Consider the following 24,132-nt stretch of genomic DNA (forward strand, 5'->3'; position numbering starts at 1 on the left):
AAAGGTTCATGCGAATTGTGGGTCAACAGCCCGGAGGGAAGAAAGGTCCGTAGGGGTTTTTACGGCGGGAGTGAATGGCTGCTTTGTTAGAGTGTGGAGGGGATTATGTGAACGTAGTGATCTAGGCTACAGACCGGTTGCAGAAGAATGGAAGGTTCACGAACACGTGGACGAAACGGGACAACAGGCAAGAATTCGCAAGCATAGCGAAAGATAAGGAGGTTAGTGGTTACGTGGGGAAAATTCCAGAACGAGCAAATCTTTTTTTTTTTTTTAATATATATTTGTAATACAAAGTTGTGGCATGCAATAAAGGGAGCAGAAAGCAGTGGCCATGCAGAACATAACAGATGATAATGGAGTTAGATGGGTATTACAAATATATATTAAAAAAAAAAAAAAAGATTTGCTCGTTCTGGAATTTTCCCCACGTAACCACTAACCTCCTTATCTTTCGCTATGCTTGCGAATTCTTGCCTGTTGTCCCGTTTCGTCCACGTGTTCGTGAACCTTCCATTCTTCTGCAACCGGTCTGTAGCCTAGATCACTACGTTCACATAATCCCCTCCACACTCTAACAAAGCAGCCATTCACTCCCGCCGTAAAAACCCGTACGGACCTTTCTTCCCTCCGGGCTGTTGACCCACAATTCGCATGAACCTTTAAACACGTCACACCTAACCCTTTAAATACCATGCCAATGATGAGGACGGTGCCCAGAAGAAGAACAGTCTCTGTTCGAAATATCGGCGGCTTCTGTCCTGAGGCAACTCCCTTCCTACATCTCTACCGGTTCGCTGGATTTCTACCCATCTAAGCTATATATGGAAGCTCACAAATATTTGGAAACCTACTTTTATGTTAAAGCAGCTAATATATAACATGACAACCGCCCTTTTTATGCAGAACACTGCTGGAATACATACGTCGGTTTGGTTTCATCAAGCGAGGATTGTTTTTCAGGCAAAGTGCACACTATCGCAGTGACAAGAACAAGAATCATCATTATGAAAGGTGAAGTGAGCCCGTCTCAGCAGATTTTGTAATGAGATGTCTTCACATTACACTGCAAGTCTCCGCTGCAATTGAATTTGCCACACAAGCGAAGGCTGAACTGTGGTATGCTCACTGAAGATGCATGACCACAGCATCTGTGATGAAGGATTTATGCAAGAATTTGACCCTGTGGGCTAGTGACCTTTCGAGACTTCCCCCCTTCGGTGTTCCCCCAAAGCGTGTTCGAGTGAGATTGCCACAAGCCAGTCCTCACTGAAGTGCAATGAAACATCTGTCTAAACCATGATGGAGCTTTGACATTGGTTTTATTACGAAGTTCAAGCACACTATCTATTCCTTGATGCGGACCAATGTGGTCTCATGCTGCACGTCACAAAGGATGCTAATTTTCTGAAACCAAACTGACAATATTTTTCTAAGCAAATTTTACCCTGTGTAATACTCAATGGATAAAGAAGGACACAAAGTGTACATTTTAATACCACAACAGCTCGTAGAATGTGCAATCGTGCTGATGACGAGAGACAGCCAATTGTAAACTTGTTCATAGACATTCTAGCTAGTTAATTGAGAACCCTTGATTTTTCACACATGATGCCTGATGTCACTGCTGACCTCACTCTAGTACACATATTAGAGCTGTTGTGAAACCTTGCCCAACACACACTGGAAGGCATTGGTTATTCAAGGGCAGGAAGCTGCCAATGTGTTGGTCTGATTGCACAATGGTAAGCCGCAGCTTCATCAGGAACATGAGCAGCTGGAAGAGAAATGTCCTTCAAGGAGGAGGCAGGACTACAACAACAGTGGTCAGGAGCAGAAGAAGAATTGAATTTGCCACACTTGAGGAGAGTAAATGGGAGGCGAGGGCAACAGAGGAAAATTTTTTCCCTCCACCCGCAGGGAAAAGAAACTACTCTTCCATTCTGCCAATGTCATTACAACCAGACAGTTGGCTTTCCAGGGATGAGTTTTGTTGCAGCTCCTTGAGAAGGGTGTTTTCTGATGCCATATTGCTGGTACAGCTGCAATGATCAGAATACAAGACAGAGTAAAGGATGGAGCTAGAGGCTAAAGTCAGAGTTAGGTGTTACCTGTACCACACTTTTGGCTCAATGCTACACTTGTATAATCCCGTGTTCTTCCTATATCAAAGGCGACGGCGGCCGCAACCTATTGCTCGTACTCTGGGCGGGTGTCCTGTGTAGGTACAACATTCTTCGCTTTTCAGTCTTCATACCGTTGATACCTGCTACAAGTGATTTCCGCAACTAAACTCGAATAAAAGAATGCAAAGGGATTTCATGTCGAAATAGGCGCCGTAACACGAATAGACACACATGTTCGACACTCACCTTGCCAGCTTTGCCCTTAGGTTCGTGATCGTTTAGTGAAACACTTTAGTCAGCGTGAGAAAGTTCATTTAAAGGGGAGCCTGCAAAATGTAACACCATATAGTATATTTCCACAAACGAGCAGTCAGACAATGCGGTGTTACCTGTAACAAAAGTACTCTTCACACATCTTGCAAGACGGGCGGAATCCAAAGCATTCTCGTCAATTCTGTTTGTTGCCACAGCTCACTGTAGCTGTCTGCTTGGTTTCCAAGGTACCAGAGAAACGTGAAACCTCTTTTGTGTGAAATTGTAGCACCGAAACACAGAAAAATCAACCACTGCGGCACACAACGCATGCGTTCGCTTATGTTGGATTCTGCTAAGATCAGAAACGGAACCGCAAAGCATCATGGGGGTTCTCCGCGTCTGACGTCACTACCGTCTCATTTTACCGGTCACCTATAGGTGGGTTGCGATAACGTCACACCGCGATGCATGATGGGGAGGCGCCGCCATACTGGTGAACCACCGACGCGGCGGGACCACTGAGTTCGAGCTAGCCGAGCGTTGTTTACGCTAGCACCAGTAGGCCGGCTATGGTGATTTGTGCAATCGTGCACTGCTTGAGCAGGAGCAGCAGACGACCGAAGGCAGGCACAGTTGAAAGAGTCCGCTTTTTTAGAATACCGAAGATTATCAAAACCCAAGGAAACTCCGAAATGGAGTTAAGTGCAAACAGAGGGAGACTGTGGTTGGCACGAATCAACCGTTCAGATTTGAGTGCAGCAAAGATGGATAACGCTAGAGTGTTTAGTAAACATTTCGTGAAAGGTAAGCAGAACGTTTTATTGCCTAAATAGCGTGTTTTCAAATTCAATGAACATCGCTAGACGCGCTGGATATGTGTCTTCTCACACGAGTCTATCGCAGGCGAGCCGTCGTCACTGCACGACATCACCAACCCTGACTGGAGTCCAATCATTAACCTTGGCTACAAAAAGAGCCACTTGAAGCTGGCATCAGCGACTAGCCGCTACGAAAGGGCAAGGCGACGAACTCCGAAGTCGGTGTGCAACAGACATGACACATCGGTCAACATGACAGAAGGTAAAGCAATTTCTTGTATTTTTTACATTGTCGTGTACCTGTAATGCACTGTGGTCACAATAATATTGATACTGCTCAGGGGACAGTGTGCCTGAAAGTGAGAACAGCAACCCATCTGAAGAAACCGTCGGTAGGTTTACCTGCTTCATTCACTTGCTATTATTTACCAAATCTTTACAAGTTTACTGAAGTTGGTGTACATTCTCATTTAGGGCATTAACTACCAGGCAGCACGGATGGTGCAGTTGTCCCAGCAGAAAGGACTGCTGGTATGCTTTTCTCCTGTGTAGCGTCCTCCACATATTGATGAATTTGCAAACACACCTCGCATAACCCAGTGTATACTGTGTGTAGCTTCCAGACACTTCATCTCAGACAGACATCGACAAGGAGCACATGACTCAACTGAAGCAAGACAACATCGAGCTGAGGTGCGAGGTGCTGAAGCTTCGACGTGAGCTCTCTTGCCTTCAGCTGACCCAAGAACGTTTGAGCCACAGTGACGAGCTTGTCAGATTTTACACGGGACTGCCATCTTACGACATACTAGAAGCTATATATGAGCTTGCTGCGGATACGATAACGCATTCTGAAAAAAGCAGACTTACAAAATTTCGGGAACTGATTGCCTTTTTCATAAAGACTCGATTGAATGTGCCCTTTGAGGATATAGCGCATAGATTTGACATTTCACGTACCGCTGCATCACGAAATTTTCATAAGCGGCTACAGTGTCTGTACAGAGTGCTCCAGCGCTTTATTCAGTGGCCACTCGGTCTCAAACCATGCCCATGGCATTCCGTGAAAGCTTTGGGACAAGAGTTGCTGTAGTGCTGGATCGCTTTGAGATATTTATGGACAGGCCATCTTCATTTGACCCACGAAGCGCAACATGGTCCACATATAAAAGCCACAACACAGTCAAATGCCTTGTTGGAATTGCGCCACAAGGCTGTGTGATATTTCTGTCACGTGGTTACGGGGGTCACACAAGTGATACAGAAATCAGTGAAACATCTGAAGATGTGCAAGTCTAGCTATACCACTGTTTACACGTGGTAAACGGCAGCTCTCCTTTGAAGACGTTGAGAAGTCACGTGAGATTTCCAACGGAAGAATTCATGTTGAGCGAATTACAGGACTTGTGCGAAGAAAGTACAACATTTTGAAGGGCTGCCTTCCCGTAGAACACATGAACAAATGTGGTGAGGAAATAACTGTACTTGACCAAATTGTCACCGTGTGTTGTGCACTATGTAATTTTTGTACTTCTGTAGTTCATTTTGAATAAGCTTGTGTACAGCTCAAATAAAATGTGAACAGTAGGTTTTTATTGTCACAACCTCTCTCTCCTTCACTTGAGACTTTATCATGTCCCAGCTAATCCTGGCCTTCTTTGGCAGTCCTTACAAAACCACTTTTTAACACGAGGAGCATGCTTAAATCCAAGGAATTTAAAGTGGTACGATTGCACTTTACATCTGTCATTGTCACAGCAGATCATACGGCCTTCTTCTGGTTTTTGATACTTGCAGTAGAGCTGCTGCTGTGCTTGTGGCACTGGCTGAAGTATACGAGGTGGTACACTGTCAGACTGCTTAGTGTGGCGACTGAACCACTTTGCTCGAAGTTACGGCATTATCAATTTGGTGTAGAATTCTCTTGCTTTAGAGAGCTCTTTGTTCATAAAGTCAATATCATAGTCTATTCTTTCCACATGAATCCAGTTTGTCGTCCAAATTACCAAGTCGGCATACAACCTTTGTGCGCAGAACATCTGTAGTTGTACTTGGTAGTAGTATCTGTGTTGGTATTTTAGGTGAATACCTCTGTTGTTCCTCTGTAGACAAAAGGAAGGCAGGTTCAGTGCCTCATCGAAAGTTAGGTTTGCTGCAGCAAATGGGCTCTTCAGTTCATAGACAACGGCACCACAACATGAACAGGACACAAGACCATCAGGGGTCGCTCCAACATAAGCATCACTGAGTGAGATTATTAAGCCACTTGTCCTGCCTAGTCACCCTGCCTAGTCTGCACAAAAACCATTTGCGAGATTTTGCTTGGTCACGGGTTTGCTCTTCAATAAGACTCTGAGCCCTATTGCTTAGTTTCAGTGAACTAACTAATGCAGAACACTCTGTTATTAGGTCAGTCCAGTTCTTATCAAGTGCAGCTGGGTCATAAGGACTTGGGCATTGCACCGGGGTACTTGGAGATCTCTGGGATATAAGGTTCACAGTAAGGTCCCAACAATGAAAGTATGGCTGGCTTGCAGCTGCTCCTGCTTAATCTGTTAAGGAATTTCTCGTATGCCTCTTGCGGAGGTACAGGGCAAGCAGCAGCAGGAGGAGGCCTCATCGAGTCTGTGTCAGTGGGGTTGGACTAATGCACTTGGTCAAGCTTTTCTTTCTTATTTTTTGCTGATGAGAAGTCGAACCTTGCTATTGGTCCTTTTGATACGTGCAGTTTCTTCGGTGGTAGCCACTGATTCTCTCTATCAGTTGACGAGAGAGACTCCCTGCTCCGAACAGCAACCTCCATGTAAAACAAAACAGCTGCAACATGTGAACACACCTCACCCACCCCTGCCATGCAGGAGTAGTGGGCAGTTACAATGTCTCCGTCACTCTCCAGTAGGATCCAGACAGCAAGTGGCTTGTCTCGAAAGCTTTGTGAGTGAGAGACCTGAAATACAGCATGGCACAAAGGGGGACGTAAGATAAAGCTTCAAAAATCCTTCGGCTGCCATCGTATCCCAAGAGACCGTTTCACGGTTTCATGTAATACATGAAGGCGACGTTGTCAAATTCCCGAGAAGAAGGTGGGCAACATTTTAAGAACCTGAAGCACCCTGGACAGCTTGTGCAAAACTGAAATAAGATTGAGTGCGGGTGAGTGTACATATAGGAAAGTTCGGGGTGTCGTAAATTATATATATATATATATATTTTTTTTTTCTTTTTGTGAGGGGTGAGTGAGATTCATGTTGTATACGACCTTTGGCTCAAGTTGAAATCATAAATTCAAGACGATGCGACGCTCTGAAGCCCGTTTATTTTCGCCTAGCCTGTCGGGTGTGTGTATGTGCAGGTCTACACGATATGTGGTCGGGTAAGGCCCCCAGGTCAGCCAACGCGCTGGCGCCGGGCGTGTGAAGTGCCTCGTCCCCAGATCACATTCGCGCGCTTACAGTGTTATTTTAAATAAAACACTGGTTCATGCTCAGGTGTGTCGCGCTTCATCAATGCTCAACAATAGAAGTGCAAAGAATATGCTGTAGACATACCTCCGAGATTACCAGGACTCTGTTGCCTTGTACGATCCTCGTTCTCGGTTTCTCAACCCGACCGCTCGTCACGTAATTATGCGCTTCTAAGGATCTGAAAGCCTTCATTTGCTTTTTCGACAGGTAGCTAGTCGAAAGAACAAGGTAGTCGCTGATCTCTACAAGTCCTGCTTTCGGATAGTGTTCTTCACCCGGTGAAAATTGCGAACGGTCCATCGTGTACGGATCCCGGCCGCACAACGCAACCTTCGTACCGTTTTCTGTCCGCGCTATTCAGTGCATCAACAAACTCTGATGCAGTCAACGATTTCCTTGACATCACAGCACTACAATGACAACAGAAGTTTGCAGGTCGGTAGGTGCAACACCATTAAACGTGCGCAGTTGCGGATACACTGACATACGCGTGGGCCGGAGAAACGCGGACGCGGGTTCACCAGAGAGAGGGATGCAGGAAAGGGTAAAGCTATGTGACGTCATGCGCACGGCACCTATAGCTTCGAGCATAGTTCAACTCTACCAAACTGGCGGCGCTGTCAAACACTATGACGTCATTTGTTTACAAACAGGGAGAGGTCTATTAAAGAAAAACTGCAGCGATTTCAGCGGAGTTCTTTGACTTTGAACTTTAGAAGATTCAAGCTTTCCGCTGAACAAAGTTTCGATAGGTTTATATTCGCCTTTAGATCCCTTTAACGCGTGCTGAGATCTCACCACACAACACGTCGTATTGAAAACACGTCGTGTCACGGCAACTTGTACCCTGCCAGCTGTGAGTTGCTGGGGTCTTCGACCGGGTTCGTACCTGTAACTTTGGGATCCGTATAGGCAAACACGCTATGAACTGAACTACCCAGGCCGGTCGCAGGAGAAGAAATAATAAAGGTTTGACCTTCAAGAATGTACTAGACTTCTTTGTTTCTCAGCACGCTGAAATGATCCTACCACCGGCTGTGCTGTCTGAGGTCTTTCCTAGGTTTTTTGAAGACTTTCCAGATAAATGTCCGCACAGTTCCCCCTGAAGTCGGGCCAGGACGCATACTAACCCCCCCCCCCCGTTCCCAGACTCCTTCCTGCTGTCCTCTTTCCATCTGTCCACATCCGTGCACCATTCATAGCCACAGTTGCTTCGCGGCAGTAATACGGAATAAAAAAAAACGTTGAAATGAAGGATCAAATTGGGATATGACGCTGTCTCGTATTGGACTGTCTGATATTTCTGTTTCGGGTCCCAAAATGCGCTAAAATATCCGATGGTTTGCCCATGCTGTAAGCAATTCATTATTAAAACGCGCAATGAATTACTGAGGGGCTCGGCCATTACGAACTGTGACTTGCTTTTTTCCATCCTGAAGAAACTTACGTTTTCAAGTGATTGCCTGAAAGCGATATCCGCTGTATAACCCGTCATTGCGGTCACGTGGAACTCTCTCAAGCTCAGATGAGCTAGGTAGTCGTGTTTGTAGTATCCGAAGAGTCCACCAGCATCGTAGGTCCGTAGCAACGCGTCATTGATGAACATCTGCGAAAAAAGAAAGAAAGATAAGAGACAAAATAGAGGTCAGTACGATAATGATACGGACAGGTCAAAATCAATATGGTAATGTAGTTTATTGGAGCAGAATGACTGCACGTGGTACACCTCTATCTAAAAACGCTAAGACCCTAAGTGCTGGGCTGAAAACCACATCGAACCAAAGCAGGAGGAGACAAACACAACTTCACAGAAACCGCCAAGCAATACATTTTTCTACATTCCCTAGGGCCGGACAGGCAAATTGTTTGTGGGCTAGCGCTTACCTCTGGTAGTAAGCTTTTCTACTCTTCGTAAAAGTGAAACCGACAGTTTACTGAAAGATGGTTCTCCAGAAGCTCAGATTTGAAAAGACTCATGAAAGAAGAGACTGTCCTGCTTTTTTTTAATCGCGATTTTTGTTTTTGGAAGCAAAGGGTCACAACCCTCCCAATAATTTAATTGTTTAAATTAGAGGAGTGTTCTTTCTGCAGGTGTCTACGCAATGCTCTCTGTTCTTTCAACCTTGTGTTTATACACCTCTGCCGTATGTAAACCTTTGCGGAATTCTGTGCCACAGCGTTTCTGACAGTCTCCGAGATATTATAGGATTCGTGAGGTAATTAGAGCTATAACAGTTATAACACAAACTTGGCCAATGTATACTGTAGGGAACAACTGCAAACCAGGACACACATGGACGAGACAAGCACTTTTATAGCCCTTCACTCTTGAGGGAAAGGAGGGCAACAACATTAACAGCAACCACTCTACGCGTTAACGTCATAAACATCAATAAGAACTTGACATCATCAGCAAGTGTTAGTAGACCGTTGGTAACGTCACCGTCAAGTACGGTACCACGGTAGACGTGGTAGCCTACCGAGCTCCTGGTAGCGCTAAAACTCGCACAGGAAGGAAAAAAATAACACCTACTTAACATAACAAAGACAACGATTTAATGAGATATTCATCTCCCATACGGAAGACATCATCACTGCAGCCTCCATTGAGCGAATTTTTTGCAACGAAGTTCGCGCGGCAGACTGCCACGCGCGTTCCGCTGCCAGTTGTTCGCTGTCACCAGCTCCATGGGACGAAAAACCAGCGGACGGCTTCGGAAAGTCATGCTCTGATGTCACTGTTGCCAGAGTACAAGGTGAAAGCTTAGTAGAATCAGTTACTAAAAAAAAACGCATTTAATGTCACAAATTTTGCAACTAAATCCAACAATGGCGTTCTGGCGGTGCAGTAGGCGAAACAGCGAGCAGACGACAGCATCCCATCGCAAGAAGAAGAGGACGCCGACCACGCCGACGATGACTCACGAGAGCAGACGAACACGTGCAGACAACAAGACAGCGTAGCCAGCCTAGCTGGCGTAGATTTGTAGCGGAAGAGCGCTTTGATTGGTTCATCTGCAGTTTTCACTTCCGTAATCGCGGACGCTGAGCGAAAATATCGCTTATGGGGCGCGTCAGGTTCGTGCTCCAGGAACGTTCCCTATTTCAGGGGATCACTTAACACCTCCAAAGTGACTCCCAGTGCACGTTCCCGGGTGCACCCTGCGCACACCTTCTTCGGAGCCGGAGAACGCTGGGGGATAGCGGGACCAGTTCCGGAGCGTGACGCATGTTCCGGTGTACTGCCTTTCGAATTTCATCGGATGTCGGCGGTAAATACTGATAGTATTCCAGAGGACTGTTATGGTTTACTGCTATGTTCACTTAAAGGCAGACGACAGAATAAAGCTCGATAGATGGCGCGCGCTCAGCGGCTCTAGCGCTCGGCTTCCGGATAGCCTCACAAACACCATTAAGTGGAGACACCAAGGGTACGTTCCCCTAAGAACCCGGGATATGGCGCCCAGGATACTGCCTAACGCGCCCATGGGCAGACTGGCGGCGGACGCTCACATTTTTGGCGCCTCGCGGTGTCTGACGCTGAGCGAAGTTCGCAGCTTTTTCGCTGTACATTCGCTCCATGGAAGTTGCCCTTTAACCGAAAACCAGTTAAGTCTTCGGATACGTCGGGAAGTGGGCCACGGTTGGCGTTGCAAGCTGTAGGCTCTCTTTGTGTGCCACGATTGTAGGTATTTTTGCGGCCCCCACCGTTGTTCCTGCGCAAAGGTCACAGCGTTGTCCAGGTGTGCCCCCTTCTTCACCGTTCAACGAGTTCAGTCTAAGGTCCATTCACACATGCGCTTCTAAATGCGCCTAAGCGTTTGTATTCGCGTCTTAGGTAGCCTGTCACACATGTGAGAAACGCATCCGCAAACGCCTTTGCTCACTCACGCGTGTTCTCGAAGAGCACGACACTCATCGTACTTCATAGACATCTTTTCGCAAACATCCAATCCAATCCCGCTTTTCAAAATGGACTCTTGTGCTGGACAGTGAAGAGGAGTTGTTGACAACTATTCTCCTTGCCTGTTCCACCAACTCGGCTGCAAAAAAAAGAAAAAGAAAAAAAAAAGAAGTGAACGTGTTGGGTAGGTCCGTGTTTGCGGGTACGGGACAGCGTTGGGCAAGCCAAACACCTCCTTCCTGGTCTGCGTCGAGCGAATGATGCCACGCGAGTGAGTACTGGTTGCTTGCTCAGTGTAACATGAACGTAACAATGTAACACCTGTAATGTTAAACCGAACTTGTGTTCAGCTTGCCGCGCATATACCGCCAAGAACGTTCGATTCCCTGCCGAGTTTCGCGGTGGACAAGCTACGCAAGACCAGAGGTGGGCACCCTCGCGAGGGCTTGTGAGGGTGAGGGCTCCCCCACCCTCACCTCACCCTCACCTCACGGAATTTGAGGTGAGGTGAGGTGAGGAGCATCTTTTGGAGCAATGGTTGAGGTGAGTTGAGGTGAGGAAAAATCTTCCTAGAAGACGCTGAGGTGAGGTGAGGGACATTTTCCTTGGGAAAGACTGAGGTGACGTGAGGTGAGGAAAATTTTCTGAAATAATTTTGAGGTGAGGTGAGGTGAGGAAAATTTTCAGAAAAACTTTTTGAGGTGAGGTGAGGTGAGGAAATTTTTTCTCCAGAAAGCCTGAGGTGAGGTGGGATGAGATACATTTTCTGAAAAACTTTTGAGGTGAGGTGAGGTGAGGGAAATTTTGTTGAAATTTTCTGAGGTGAGGATTCCTTTTTCATGTGAGGTGAGGACTTTTTTTTCGTGTGTCGAGAGAAGAAAAGGGAAACTTTGTCCGAAAATTTTTAGGTGATATGAGGCAAGTTGGCAAAAGGTAGTTGTTAGGGCTGTCTTCTTTACTTTATTTGTTTTTTCAGTGACTGTTGTAAACCAAACGACGCGAGCCGTTGCACTTCACTATCAATAATCGCTGCTTGTTGGTTGGTCCTGTGTCCTGACGATGGGTCTAGAGACTCTGGCTGCACATCTCACAAAAAGTAGGGGGCACGACATTGGGTGCACTGATGACGTGACACTCATACGATTATGATTCACAAAGCTGCGCTTCGATTCGACCACCACTGTAGCGCTCAACCTATCGGATGCCATGCGAAGGCGGTGAACGAGACAATTAGCAATGCACCTGCCATCCCACTAGCTGATGGCGAGCGGCCATGATATAATGCGTAGGACATGATCCGTAAATAATTTTAGCTATCATCGCCATTCATCAGATACTCACCGCAGTCGTGGCGCTTTCTGGCCTTTGTTGCGCTTGCGCCACAAACACCTACAGTCACAATCTACCGCTGAAGCAGAGAGTCGGGACCTGATGCTTTAGTCTCGATACTTGCTTTATGCTGCGTACTTTCGTCATTTAAAAAAGTGAGAAGCGTCGACCTTGAGCAGGGAGGGGCACCCTCCTAACTGCAAGTGAGGTGAGGGCGCCTTGAACCCCCTCACCTCACGGAATTTGAGGTGAGGTGAGGTGAGGGAAATTTTTTTATGCAAGGCTGAGGTGAGGTGAGGGAAATTCTCTGAAAAGGTTTTGAGGTGAGGTGAGGTGAGGAAAGATTTTTTCAGGAAAGGCTGAGGTGAGGTGAGGTGAGGAAATTTTTCGGATAATGTTTTGAGGTGAGGTGAGGCGAGGAAAATTTTCTGAAAAATTATTTGAGGTGAGGGCAGGCGAGGAAAAATCGCTGAATTTTTTTTGAGGTGAGGTGAGGTGAGGACAAAGCTCCGTCCAGGAAAATTGAGGTGAGGGCAAAGACCGTGAGGAGTTTTGCCCACCTCTGCGCAAGACTGATATCCGGTGGCGACCATCCATCAAGCCGGACGAAAGGCTTGCTGCCACTTTAAGGTATGTCTAAATAATTGTTGTGCGATGCTTCATGGTATCGAATACAGTGATGTGTCATTGCGTTTAGGTTCTTAGCTGCGGGACGAGTACATATGCAGCAGCGCATTCAATTTCCTTATCGGAAGATCAACGTTGTGTGGCATTGTATCAGAAACATGTCAGGCCGTTTGTGATGGGCTTTTCCCTCTTAAAGGAGCAGTCTAGAGGCACACAATTTTGTTTCTGTTTTCGGTCGGAATGGAATGTTAGCGGCCGAAAACAGTTTTCCCACAGTTAGTGCAACCGTAGCGAAATTGTGACGCCTGCAATAGCCCACCGAATCCCCATGGCGCGAAACAGGGGTCGGATTCACAAACACGATCGTAAGTTACGCTAAGACGTCGTAGCCTGCGAAGCGCGTGTACGACGGCGTCCTAAGCGCGATTCACAAAGCTATCGTAGTGGAGAGGGTACACCCTTTGACGAGGAAGAGGAAGTTGCTCGCTTCTTGTTACGTGCATGCACCTCGGAGAGAGACAGCCAAAGGGCGCGAGACCATGTTTTCGCTATGGTAACGATGACGAAAATTTGTAACCGCACCAATAAGAGTCGTCCCATTAGAAGAAGACGAAGTTGTTCGTCCCCAAATGTTTTGTTACTGCACGTGCTCTCGGTCTTTCGGTAGCCATAATGGATACCATGCAATCACAGGCGAAACGCGTTCGATGACACAGCAAATATATTCCCAGTATGTTCGTCTCGGGGAGGGGGTGGGTGAGGGTGTTTTGTAAGCAGTGTGTGGCACCCAGTTTTGCAGCTTTTATGGCTTCTTTTGCGTTTCTTGAAGACAATTTGGAGGGGTGTTGGGGGTGTCGTAGCGGGGTGTAGGGGATTCTTGAAAAATCCCTGCGACCCGATTTTACGGAGCACAAAGTTGAAGATTTGTTGATGGTTACCAAGCAAAAAAGTGCCTCAATGTCACTTCGGGGATGGTCTCGAAGGTTCTGTGGCAAAGTGCAATGCGTTGGCGCGTATTACGGAGTCTTTGTTTGCCGTCTCCAAATCCACCGCTGCCAAATAACGCCGCCATTTTTCTTCGTAAGACTGCTCGGGAGCTCTCGCAGGATTCCGCCGTAAGCTGCGAAGATTTTGCGATGCGCGCCCTTCGTGAATCTACACTTGGTCGTAATTTTCTCGTACGACGGAGATACGACAGATTCCGTCGCACGAGCTCTTTGTGAATCCGACCCTGAAGCGTTCCATCCGCGCCAGAAGGCACCGTACCTCGCGCAGCGCGAGATCGTTGTCTGCTGCTCTATGTGTTTGCTTTCTGAGCAAAAAAATAGAAATAAAGCAGTGTCGTACAAGGACTGTCGTCGGACTGTGGGACCGCTATCCGTTTTTGCTTCTATTTTCATTCATTAGATCCAGCGCGTGACCGTGCGTACGTCATTGTTGAAGCGACACCGTAGCTATATAAGCACCATAGCTGATTACGCGCTATACATTACGAGACGGACGGGAATGGAAAAGCGAAAGCGAACTTCGCGGTCTTGTTTCTTGTCAAGTTGCGAAGGGGCCAGAAAAGGCACGTCCTTGTTCCGCGTATACCACGGGATCGACAACTCCTCGACGTGTGGAGGAGCTTTGTACCACAATCTGATGGCGTGCTAGAGGAGCACAGTGCGTTTTGCAAACGGCATTTTGAGGAGCGGTACGTAGAATTTGTGACTTTGTTTCCGTCGTAGCGCAGTCTGGTGACGTCCACTCATCATCATTGATTTAGTCATTCCTTAGTCACGAATGTCGTAGTTAGCGAAAAAAGTTCTTTTTTCTCTGTCCGCCTGTTCCTGGGGAACAAAATCTACTCGGCATAAAATCGAAACCTTCAAGTCATATGCAAGACAGCGTCCCAGTAATCGTGAAACAGGTTGCGCACCTTGCTAAAGGGCACTGAAAATCACGACAGAACACAGTTTCGGTTTCATTGCCATAGCCTGCCAGGTATAATTTTTTATTCGCCAGGGGAACAAAAAAGACTAGAGATAGGTTTGTGGTCCTTTTTTTACCAAGTAAGTTACATGTCGAGGTAACCGAATCTGCTTGCGCACTTGCAAAAACTCCAACCGTTTTCCGCGAGAACGAGTTTTTTTCCGATCTTAACCATTGCAGTGAAAGCACGTCTACAGGCGGCTTTGGCCGCCAGTTTTGGTCATGGTCATTCGTGTATAATTAAAAATCTACGCAGCGGAAAAATATGCAGTCAACGGCTCGCATGTCTGAAGGACTTTTGCCACGTGTTGCAGGTAGATCGGAGTAATTTTAATTGCAGGAGATCAACTTTCTTGAATTTATTTTAAAAATTTGCCTACTCAACCTCACGTTTTTTCTGCGGAAATGGGATGCCTGTTGCTGACTAACCCCAATGCGCCAGAAAGTACGGTACTCATCCTAATGGAAGTAAGCGAATTAGTTGTGTGAAAGTGAACACTTCGCCCCGCCTGCACCTTTGTCGCTCTTTTTCGAGCGCTAAAATTGCGGTGAAAGGAGGAAAACCCCTCACGCCTTCTCCTGAAGCGGGAAGAGTCGTTAGGCGGCTGCGGCACGACAGTTATCGTTGCTACAAAAGAGATCTATGCTTGTTGTCAAAGAATGGAAGGTCACCAAAAGAATTGCTATCAGGCGGCTCAGTGTACGAGTTTTTTGTCTGTTGCTTTTTTTTTTTTTTTACCCTCTTTGCTCCTAGCATACACTGGTGCTTATCGTCAAATGAGTTGAATACCGGATTACTTCGTGGGACCCCAAGCAGCACAATGTACTGGAAGTCGAGTGCAATAGGGGTGGACGGGTAGGTGGAAGACCTTGAACAGACTCTTGAACCTAAGGAACATTGATAAGACACATACCGTCCACCCCTATTGCACTCGACTTTCAGTACATTGTGCTGCTTGGGACGCCTATGGTTCTGAGGGACGACACAGTGCACGATCTTTATCGTGAGACGAACCTTCGACAGTCTCGCCTTTTCCCGTGATGTGGCCAACTGTTCCTCGCCCCACTACAGCGCTCCTTTGTCCACATTTTCCCTATGCCGTTTCGTCTTGTCGGCCACTGAATAAACTGACAATTAATTAACCAGAAGGCACATGTTGCCATCTTCAATAATAGATTTTATTAATGATTGCACAGTCTCTTGGGGATATCACCGAGCTTTTCAGTGGTCCGTGTCCTACGGGCCGAAAAAAAAAGGAACAAGAAACAAACAAAAAATTAAATAACAATGAAATGATTCATGCAACGACGTCAGTTGGCATATATCACGTTGGCATATTGCTTGAAATAATCGAGAAAATACAACTGTTTAAAATTGAATTGAACTGTTTGTTTGAAAATACAATTATTTATTTATTATTATTATTATTATTTTTTTGCGAACCGAAGGTTGACAAAAGAAACGGTCAAAATTTTCAGACAATGTCGTTGTGCTCTATACCAACATCTTACGGGCCGGGATTTCCTGTTTTCCTTCAAAGCGCAGCCTGCAAAATATTCAGATTTACGGGAGGATCGCTGTCGTTATGGGCATCACTAAGCTTGTTGGCTTGCTTTCGCCTTTTTAGCGCGGCTTGTATGTTCCTTACGTGAAATGGCTACTGGCAAACGTCACGTTGAGATTTTGAGCATGAGTGTGAAGTCTGGCCAACCAGACTGGGAATTACAACCGGAGAAAACAATTTCGTTACGCACTTACGCTTGATTCTTCTCGCTTTGTAAATTCTGCGGGTCCTTGTCGCTTCATTATGCAGGAGGATTGCTCATATAGCTTTCTAATCGAATCAATAATCACGTAAAGACATAATTATGCCCCTTTTTCATTTTCACAATATTTCTCCTAAAAGCCGATAATCAACCAAACAAACAGAAAAAAGCTTTCTGCGATTCAAATTTGCGGGTAGTTTTATGTCTGTACCGCTTTATCTTTTATAACACGGCTCTTTGCTTTAACGGCTGTCTCAGAAAGAGCTGAAGGTCGCCAGATAGGCCCGTATGTTGTGAACAAACAGAAGTTTTCATAACTGTAGGAGTACGATAGCAGACAGTATACTATGCTTATACATCGCTGAGAAAACTTCAAGGCTCAACCCTGCGTGAACTCATTCGGCCTTGAATACCGTTACTGTCACTGTTGTTCCATATGATATGCCTCACATGATATGGTGCTCACCTGCAGGCCAAATTCACGACATACGGAGGCGCTTGACGACGTTCTACAGTATTTAGACGACTGGGAAGCCCACGCTGGACAGCGTGGATTTCTGAGCCGCGCGGCACTGCAGAAGGGCTGCGTGTTACCCTGACAAGCACCAAAGGACTTCTAATGGACTTAACTCAGGACGTAGGCTACGAATACCTTCTTACGTCACGACTCAGTCAAAACTGCGTCGAACGCCTGTTCGGCATCGTACGGCAATCCCTCGGATGCAATCAACACCCTTCGGCTGCAGAGTTCTTAGCAGTAGTGAATTGCTTGAGCTTCTACAATCTCGCAAAGGCTCCAGAAAGCGGCGCCGCTGGCGGAGGAGTTGTTTCTGCTCTGTTGCGTCCTGAGGCTGCATCTCCAACGCCGTCTTCTTTAAGAGAACGTGTCGACGAACTGTTGGACGTCGGAAACCTTGCAGGTGTAGAAGCAGCACTGGACCATTTGCCGTATGTCGTCGCGCAAAGCGGTGCACGCCTGATACACTACATATCAGGCTATGCTGCGCGCAAGTGTCTGTTCAACAGTGGCGTAGCCAGACCTCCAAGGTAGGGGGGGCTCGATATGAAAACTCGCCCCCGCCCCCATATACTTGGGGCACACTGCAAAGTGCAGAAGAAAAAAAAAAGGAACGAAAATAGTTGATTTGGACGTTCACAATACGATTACATGTAAAGGCTGTCATGACCATTGAGGTAGTGTCATGAGATTTGAAAAGCTCATACTTTGAAAACCATTCAAGAGCGCTGCTTAGATAGACGCCATGAACTGCAAGAACCTTCGCGACCGTCACTCTGGTCTCCCCTCACACCCCCATATATTATGTTCTCCTCGGATTTGCACGATTTGCCTGGGTCGGTCCGTGGCAGGTAGGGGGGGCTCGAGCCCCCCCTAGCCCCCCCGTGGCTACGCCACTGCTGTTCAAGCACCAATGCGTAGAGTGCAGAGAACTGTGTTTTGGAAACGGGAAACAGCCGCCATGCGACATGCCCGATGATATCACGAGCAGGGTGTCGAACCGAAACGTTTTTCGTTCCGGTTTTCGTTCCGGTTACATCATAAACGATCCGGTACCGGTTCTGCTCCGGAGCAAAAAAATAACGGTTCATACCGGTTTTCAACCGGTTACGCTTCTGCTGGGAATATTCATCCCCACAAAAAAAAATCAATGCTACAAAATGTAAACCCGTTTATTCCGCATACACGGTATTTAATATCAATAGACAGCTGTGAAATTGGTAGCTCCTGGTTCCTGTAGGTTACCGTCTGTTCAAATGGGCTTTCTCCTTTATTGAAACGCATGCTACAAACGGACTTGTTTGTCGTGATGTCATACGTAAAGTACACTCTAAATCGTTTCACACCTTTAAAGGTGTAAAATAGGTGTATTAACAAAGATCACACCCCTTTCACACCCTACAACTTTGTTTTGGAAGTTCCTGAGGGTGTAACAATGGTGTACTACACCCTCAGGTAAAATATTGTGATAAGTGTGTCGCCTGGGTGTAGGAAGGGGTATGTTTATTTTCGTTCACGTGAACAAAAGTAAATGTATACAGCAACCGGGAACGGGAAGTTACATTACAAAAGTTCATGGCGTCGTCTACCATCTACAGATTTAGAAGATCTGTTGAAATAGTGCCTAAATTCCTTAAAACACGTTGCTCCTCATTGCAAGACAGAACAAATACATCATAGTGCTCATACTCAACTGTAGTTAATGTTTGTATCAGAAAAATGGTATGAGAGTTAATACCATATATGCCTGTAATCTCAACGAACACGGGTAAGTCATCCTCGGAAGATTCTTTGGCAACAACACAGCCAACAGCAAATGTGTTATGATTATCATCTGCACTTTTTACATAGACAATAGATTGTGCGTGAATATCACGGTCATGAATATAACTCTGAATTGCTTCTGGGGCATGTTGAAGTATTATCTCCTTGGAACCATCAGTAGATGTGGCATTTCTCATGAAGGGCTGCGACCACGCATACATTTGATAAAATTGATGTCTTCTTGCTAATGAAAGGGTTACATGTTCTTAAAATGTCGAGTTTTTCTAGCAACATCTTAAAATGCTGGTGTTTCCCTTAGAAACGCATACACAATACAGCTAGGAGAGGACCAAACATCCTGATGAGTCGCGGATAATGAACAATGTAATCATTTTACAGGGGTTAGATATTTGTGGGTACAACACTGCAAAGCCTTGAAGAAACGAATAAATGCAGCGTTCTAAGTAATGAACATGCATATGGGGGAGGTGCCTGCTCATGAGAAGGTCTAGAGTTTCACGAAAAGCTATATACAGCTGCCATGCTTCATTGCCATACACAGCTGCCACGCCATACATGATTTTCTGTATGTCGGCTGTGCATGTTTACACACATATTTAATCACCTTGATATTCATACATCTATGGACCTCAATGTGATTATACGCAATATGCTGGTAATTGTGAATACACGGTTACCAGCATATTGCCACGAACCCAGCAGTTTTGTTCGGCGTTACAACCTTTACACCCCAATTGCCACGAGGGTGTTAAAATACACCTTAAAAGGTGTGCGCCATGAACATTTTGATTTACACCCTTTGAGGTGTAAAACGATTTAGAGTGTACTTTCTTGCTGGGTTGGAGCGATTGCGTCCCATCCGAATGTCTGTTGCTACTGTCTAGCCAGCAAACACCACCGCACGAGTACGACGCAAATCGAGGAACACCTTCATTCACAAACGCGCGACAGCTCCGTTTTATTTTCTTCGTGTCCCGTCCACAAAAGAGCTGCCACTTTGCACGGGCTTGCCCTCGCGTATACATAAATGTATTCAACTTAGCTGCTCTCAAACAAGGGACGCGTTGCGCGACATTACCGATAAAGAAGCCGTTATGCAGCCCCCTTGGGTCGCTATTTAGTTGAGGAGAGTTTGGGGGGATCAAATTAAAACGAACACTACGGCACATTGCTAGAGAGTCACATGTACCTCAAAGTCTGTGTGCGCGCGCCAACTATAAACCATTACAAATGGAGCACAAGGGTCATACTATATCGACATACATTCCACTGTAGCCGTAACCCTCGTATAGTATCCATGACATGACTTCAGAGCACACGACGTCTGTTTCATTCGCCTATCCGTAGTCCAAACCGGCGAAGTTTTTTCTTGGACCGAAAACCGTTAGATATATTTTTCGGTTTCCCTCCTGAGCGAAAAAAACGTATACGGTTTCGATTCCGTTCCGGTTCGCACCAAAATAGCGGTTTTTTTCGGTTTTCGGTTCCGGTTTTCGGTTCGCTCCGACACCCTGATCACGAGGATGTTTGATAGGGGAGGCTTGCTATATCCAACTCCAGCTCTTTACAGGCTTGTGCTTGCGGTCGAGAACGCTGTCTCTCAGTGCTTTAGCGGTATTGAGCTTCACTCGGAGGCGATACTAGACGTGATAGCGTCTGTGAACAGGGCTGGCGTACCACTTGTTGGGTGCCGTGAACACAACATTGCAGTAACAAGAAATGTTGTTAAATTTTATTGCCTGACGCGGGTACATTTTTTTATCAAAGGCCTCAACCGAGAAAAACAAGAACGCGACAAAAGGCGACGCCTCAATAAGCTGGCAAAATGTTGACTGAATTCTGCTGTGATTGGCGGCGGTTACAAGACGCGAACACACGTGGGTCTGCGCTTAAAGTCCCAGACCGGCCTCTCAGTATTTATCTCTGTGTATAGTGTGTATGCTTGTGAGTAGCCTTGTTGGTAGCTGAAGCGTTGTTTTCCCCCTCCCACGCGTATGTACAACGTTTCCATTTGTGTTCGCCCTGTGTTAAACTCACACTCAGGGTTGTTAAGTAACCAAGTAAAAGTAACTGAGTACTGGTAATTAGATACCTTTGTGTATCTGGTGTAAAATGGCGAATGTATTTTACTGCAGGTACTAGTAAGTGTAACGGAGTTACTTTCTACAGGTAACTTTTACTCTTTTTCAAGTATTGTTTCAGTACTTTTGAATCTGAAAATAATTGAAAAAAAATCCAGTTCCACATACCACCTGGTTATGTGTCGTGTAGAAAGTACTTTAAATTGTAGAATTAAATTGTAGAATCATGGTCTTTGTTCACGGGCATCTAGTCGATGTATAATCAATGTTAAATAAAGGCATTTTATGTTTCATATCTGATATGCGCGCAGAATTCACAAAACGAGGCAGAGGACCCGAAGAGAAGCGGTAGTAGCGTAACAAATTATTCAATTCGTAGAACGTAGAAAGTCACTGTAAAAGTACCGAGTATATTTTTGGTGGTATCTGTAATTGTACCGGTCTATTTTCAAAACGGTGTAACTGTAGCTGTAGCCCAGATATATTTTTAAAAATAACTTTAACAACCCTGCTCACACTCCCTTGATATCGCCGCGGTTAAGACAAATAAATGCTGGTCTGAAAAAGTGGTGGTGACTTTCGCGTATTTGTCACATTGTTTCGTGTCTGAAAAAAATAAGTACGAGCACTGCGCAAGCTACCAGCACGCGCACGTTTTCTTCTTCTCGCGGCAGAGCCGTTCCGGTCGTGTGATAGGCAGGGCTCCAGAACACGTTCGGGTGATCTTCGCCAATCTCATCACCTGGTAGTGGAGACGCTTCCAGAGGCAGCGCATCGAGCCCGTGGTAGCCACATGTCGGCAGGCCCGTCGTCCGGCGCAGTCTGCAGCCTCCGTTCGGCACACCATTCATTCTAGCCCGCCATACTGTACGTGCTCTCGGTCTTTCGGTAGCCATAATGGATGCCATGCAATCACTGGCGAAACGCGTTCCATGACACAGCAAATATATTCCCAGTATAGGAAGGAAGTTTCCTCAGGACAGAAGCCGCCGATATTTCGAACAGAGACTGTTCTTCTGGGCACCGTCCTCATCATTGGCATGGTATTTAAAGGGTTAGGTGTGACGTGTTTAAAGGTTCATGCGAATTGTGGGTCAACAGCCCGGAGGGAAGAATGGGTCCCTGCGGGCTTCTACGGCCGGAGTGAATGGCTGCTTTGTTAGGGTGTGGAGGGGATTATGTGATGTTCGTCTCGGGGAGGGGGTGGGTGAGGGTGTTTTGTAAGCGGTGTGTGGCACTCAGTTTTGCAGCTTTTATGGCTTCTTTTGCCTTTCTTGCGGACAATTTGGAAGGGTGTTGGGGGTGTCTTAGCGGGGGATGCTTGAAAAATCCCTGCGACCCGATTTTACGGAGCACAAAGTTGAAGCATTTGTTGAAGGTTACCAAGCAAAAAGTGCCTCAATGTCTCTTCGGGGATGGTCTCGAAGGTTCTGTGGCAAAGTGCAATGCGTTGGCGCGTATTACGGAGTCTTTGTTTGCCGTCTCCAAATAACGCCGCCATCTTTCTTCGTAAGACTGCTCGGGAGCTCTCGCAGGATTCCACCGTAAGCTGCGAAGATTTTGTGACGCGCGCCATTCGTGAATCTACACTTCGTCATAACTTTCATATACGACGGAGTCACGACAGATTCCGTCGCACGAGCTCTTTGTGAATCCGGAGTGGTAGGGACGCTCCTCATTGGACCTAGGATCACATGATCGAGGTGAGCAACACCGCGCAGGCCGGAGCGTCTGCTACCGCTTCGAAGAATGATTTGTGGGAATGCTTTTCACATACTGCTTTACAAGATGACAGCAGTTTTTGGCCATGTTAGATACCAGTTTAATTATCCTTTAATGTGACCTGCAGTCGACGCAACAGTAATAGCAACAGTCGACGAGTGGACGAAGGTTTGTAGGGTTGCTTACACATTCTTGAGGCAGTTTATTTCCTTTTTGTATTACAGTCAAACTTCGCTTTACGAACACCCTTCGTTTCTCAGAAAATCGTTCGTAAATCGAGGTATTCGTAAATCGAGGTCCGAGGGGTGCAGTGCACAAATACCTAAAAAAACACGGGAAATTGATTTGAATAAGTTTTAGTTTTGAAAATACTGCGTAATTGTGCTTTGCACCATACGTTTTGCAGGGTCTATCCTGTTTAGAAGAGATGACAGGAAGTCTGACACTTGACTCATCCACCCGGTCTTCAAAGTACCGTATCGCGCGCGGATGAGACTGTTTCCAACGTCAAATATCACGCTTGTCACCGGCTGTTAGGACTGAACGCCTTCTCTTGGAACGGCAAGATGTTTCCATCTCGGAGACCTTGTCCAAACTCACAACCGTTCGGCTGTAAACGCCCGAATTATTCTTTCAGGAAATGGTGAGCATGATTGGTTGTCCGTACCGCTTGTACTTGAAGCACTCAGTCCTACTGGCATGGTGTAATGGTAGCATCCCTGGCCGGGAATCAGGAAGAGAGTCCTGGTGTCAGCACCTTTTCCTGAGTTGTTTTATATCAAATTGTTTGCTACATATACATCTTATGCAGATATGCTATTCTATAGGTAAAGGCGTACAAGTGCGTTTAACATATTTTTTGCGGTGTGTGTCTATTTCCTCGTTAAGCACAGTTCTCTGTTGCAAGTACTCTGAATTGGATTCCATTCTAGGTCTTTCACATCGCTGCACACGCACTGCACATTCTATGTGAGGGTAGCATCCAACTGCGTCAGTGTTATCTTCAGCTGGCATGCGAATAAAATTTAGCATTGCATGCATTACTATGCTTACAGGTGAATAGTAGTAGCTGTTTGTTCAGAAGAATGCGCACGAGGACATGATTTATTAGAAAACAAGAAGGAAATTCAATATGGCTCGTTCCAGCTCAAACGTCCGAGGTCGGTGGCTCGACCATCTGGGATTTCGATTATTATTATTTTTTATTTTTTTGTCTGGCATTCCACTTGACACGCACAAGGCAAATGCAAAATATTTTGGTCGCAAAGCTGACCGCTTCTCCGCTAGGTGGCTCCAAACTTCCGTAATACGCGAAACCTCGCTCCCTTTGCGCGGCTTTTGGGTGCCAACCCTTTAACGGATCGCGAAAATTTTAACGGGATATGCTTGCAGGAAGGTATGTCTACTTGTGAGCGTGCTTCTAGCGATTTTGAACCTAAAAGAACAGAGAAGAACGACTGCGCAAATTGCACAAAACCTGCAATATTTATGATTTTTTTATGACACGTTACGTATGACATATCAAAATGAGTTTTATTTCGCTTAATCCCCACAATACGGACATTACGTAAAAAAATTTTCAAGTCCCTAGGTGCAGCAATTTTTTAAATAAAAAATCATAAATTTCAGTTTTTTCGCAGAAACGCTTAAGTAGAGACGACAAAAAGCAAACTGCCGGACAGTCTAGAACCTCGTGTATCAAAGTGTAAATCAATGCCTCTAGTTTGCAGGAATAAAATATCTCGAGGGTGTTTTTTCTTGTT

General features: G+C 46.0%; 1 protein-coding gene across 1 annotated transcript in view; it reads right to left on the reverse strand.

The window, feature by feature from the left end:
• Positions 1–24,132, reverse strand: part of LOC135393321 (uncharacterized) — a 142,194-nt gene that overhangs the window by 68,353 nt on the left and 49,709 nt on the right. The window contains exon 4 of the mRNA XM_064623792.1: positions 8,111–8,269. Coding sequence (XP_064479862.1) covers positions 8,111–8,269 — 159 coding nt within the window. The remainder of the gene's footprint in view (positions 1–8,110; positions 8,270–24,132) is intronic.

This window comes from Ornithodoros turicata, chromosome 4 (genome assembly GCF_037126465.1).
Source record: "Ornithodoros turicata isolate Travis chromosome 4, ASM3712646v1, whole genome shotgun sequence".
Classification (NCBI taxonomy): Eukaryota; Metazoa; Arthropoda; class Arachnida; order Ixodida; family Argasidae; genus Ornithodoros; species Ornithodoros turicata.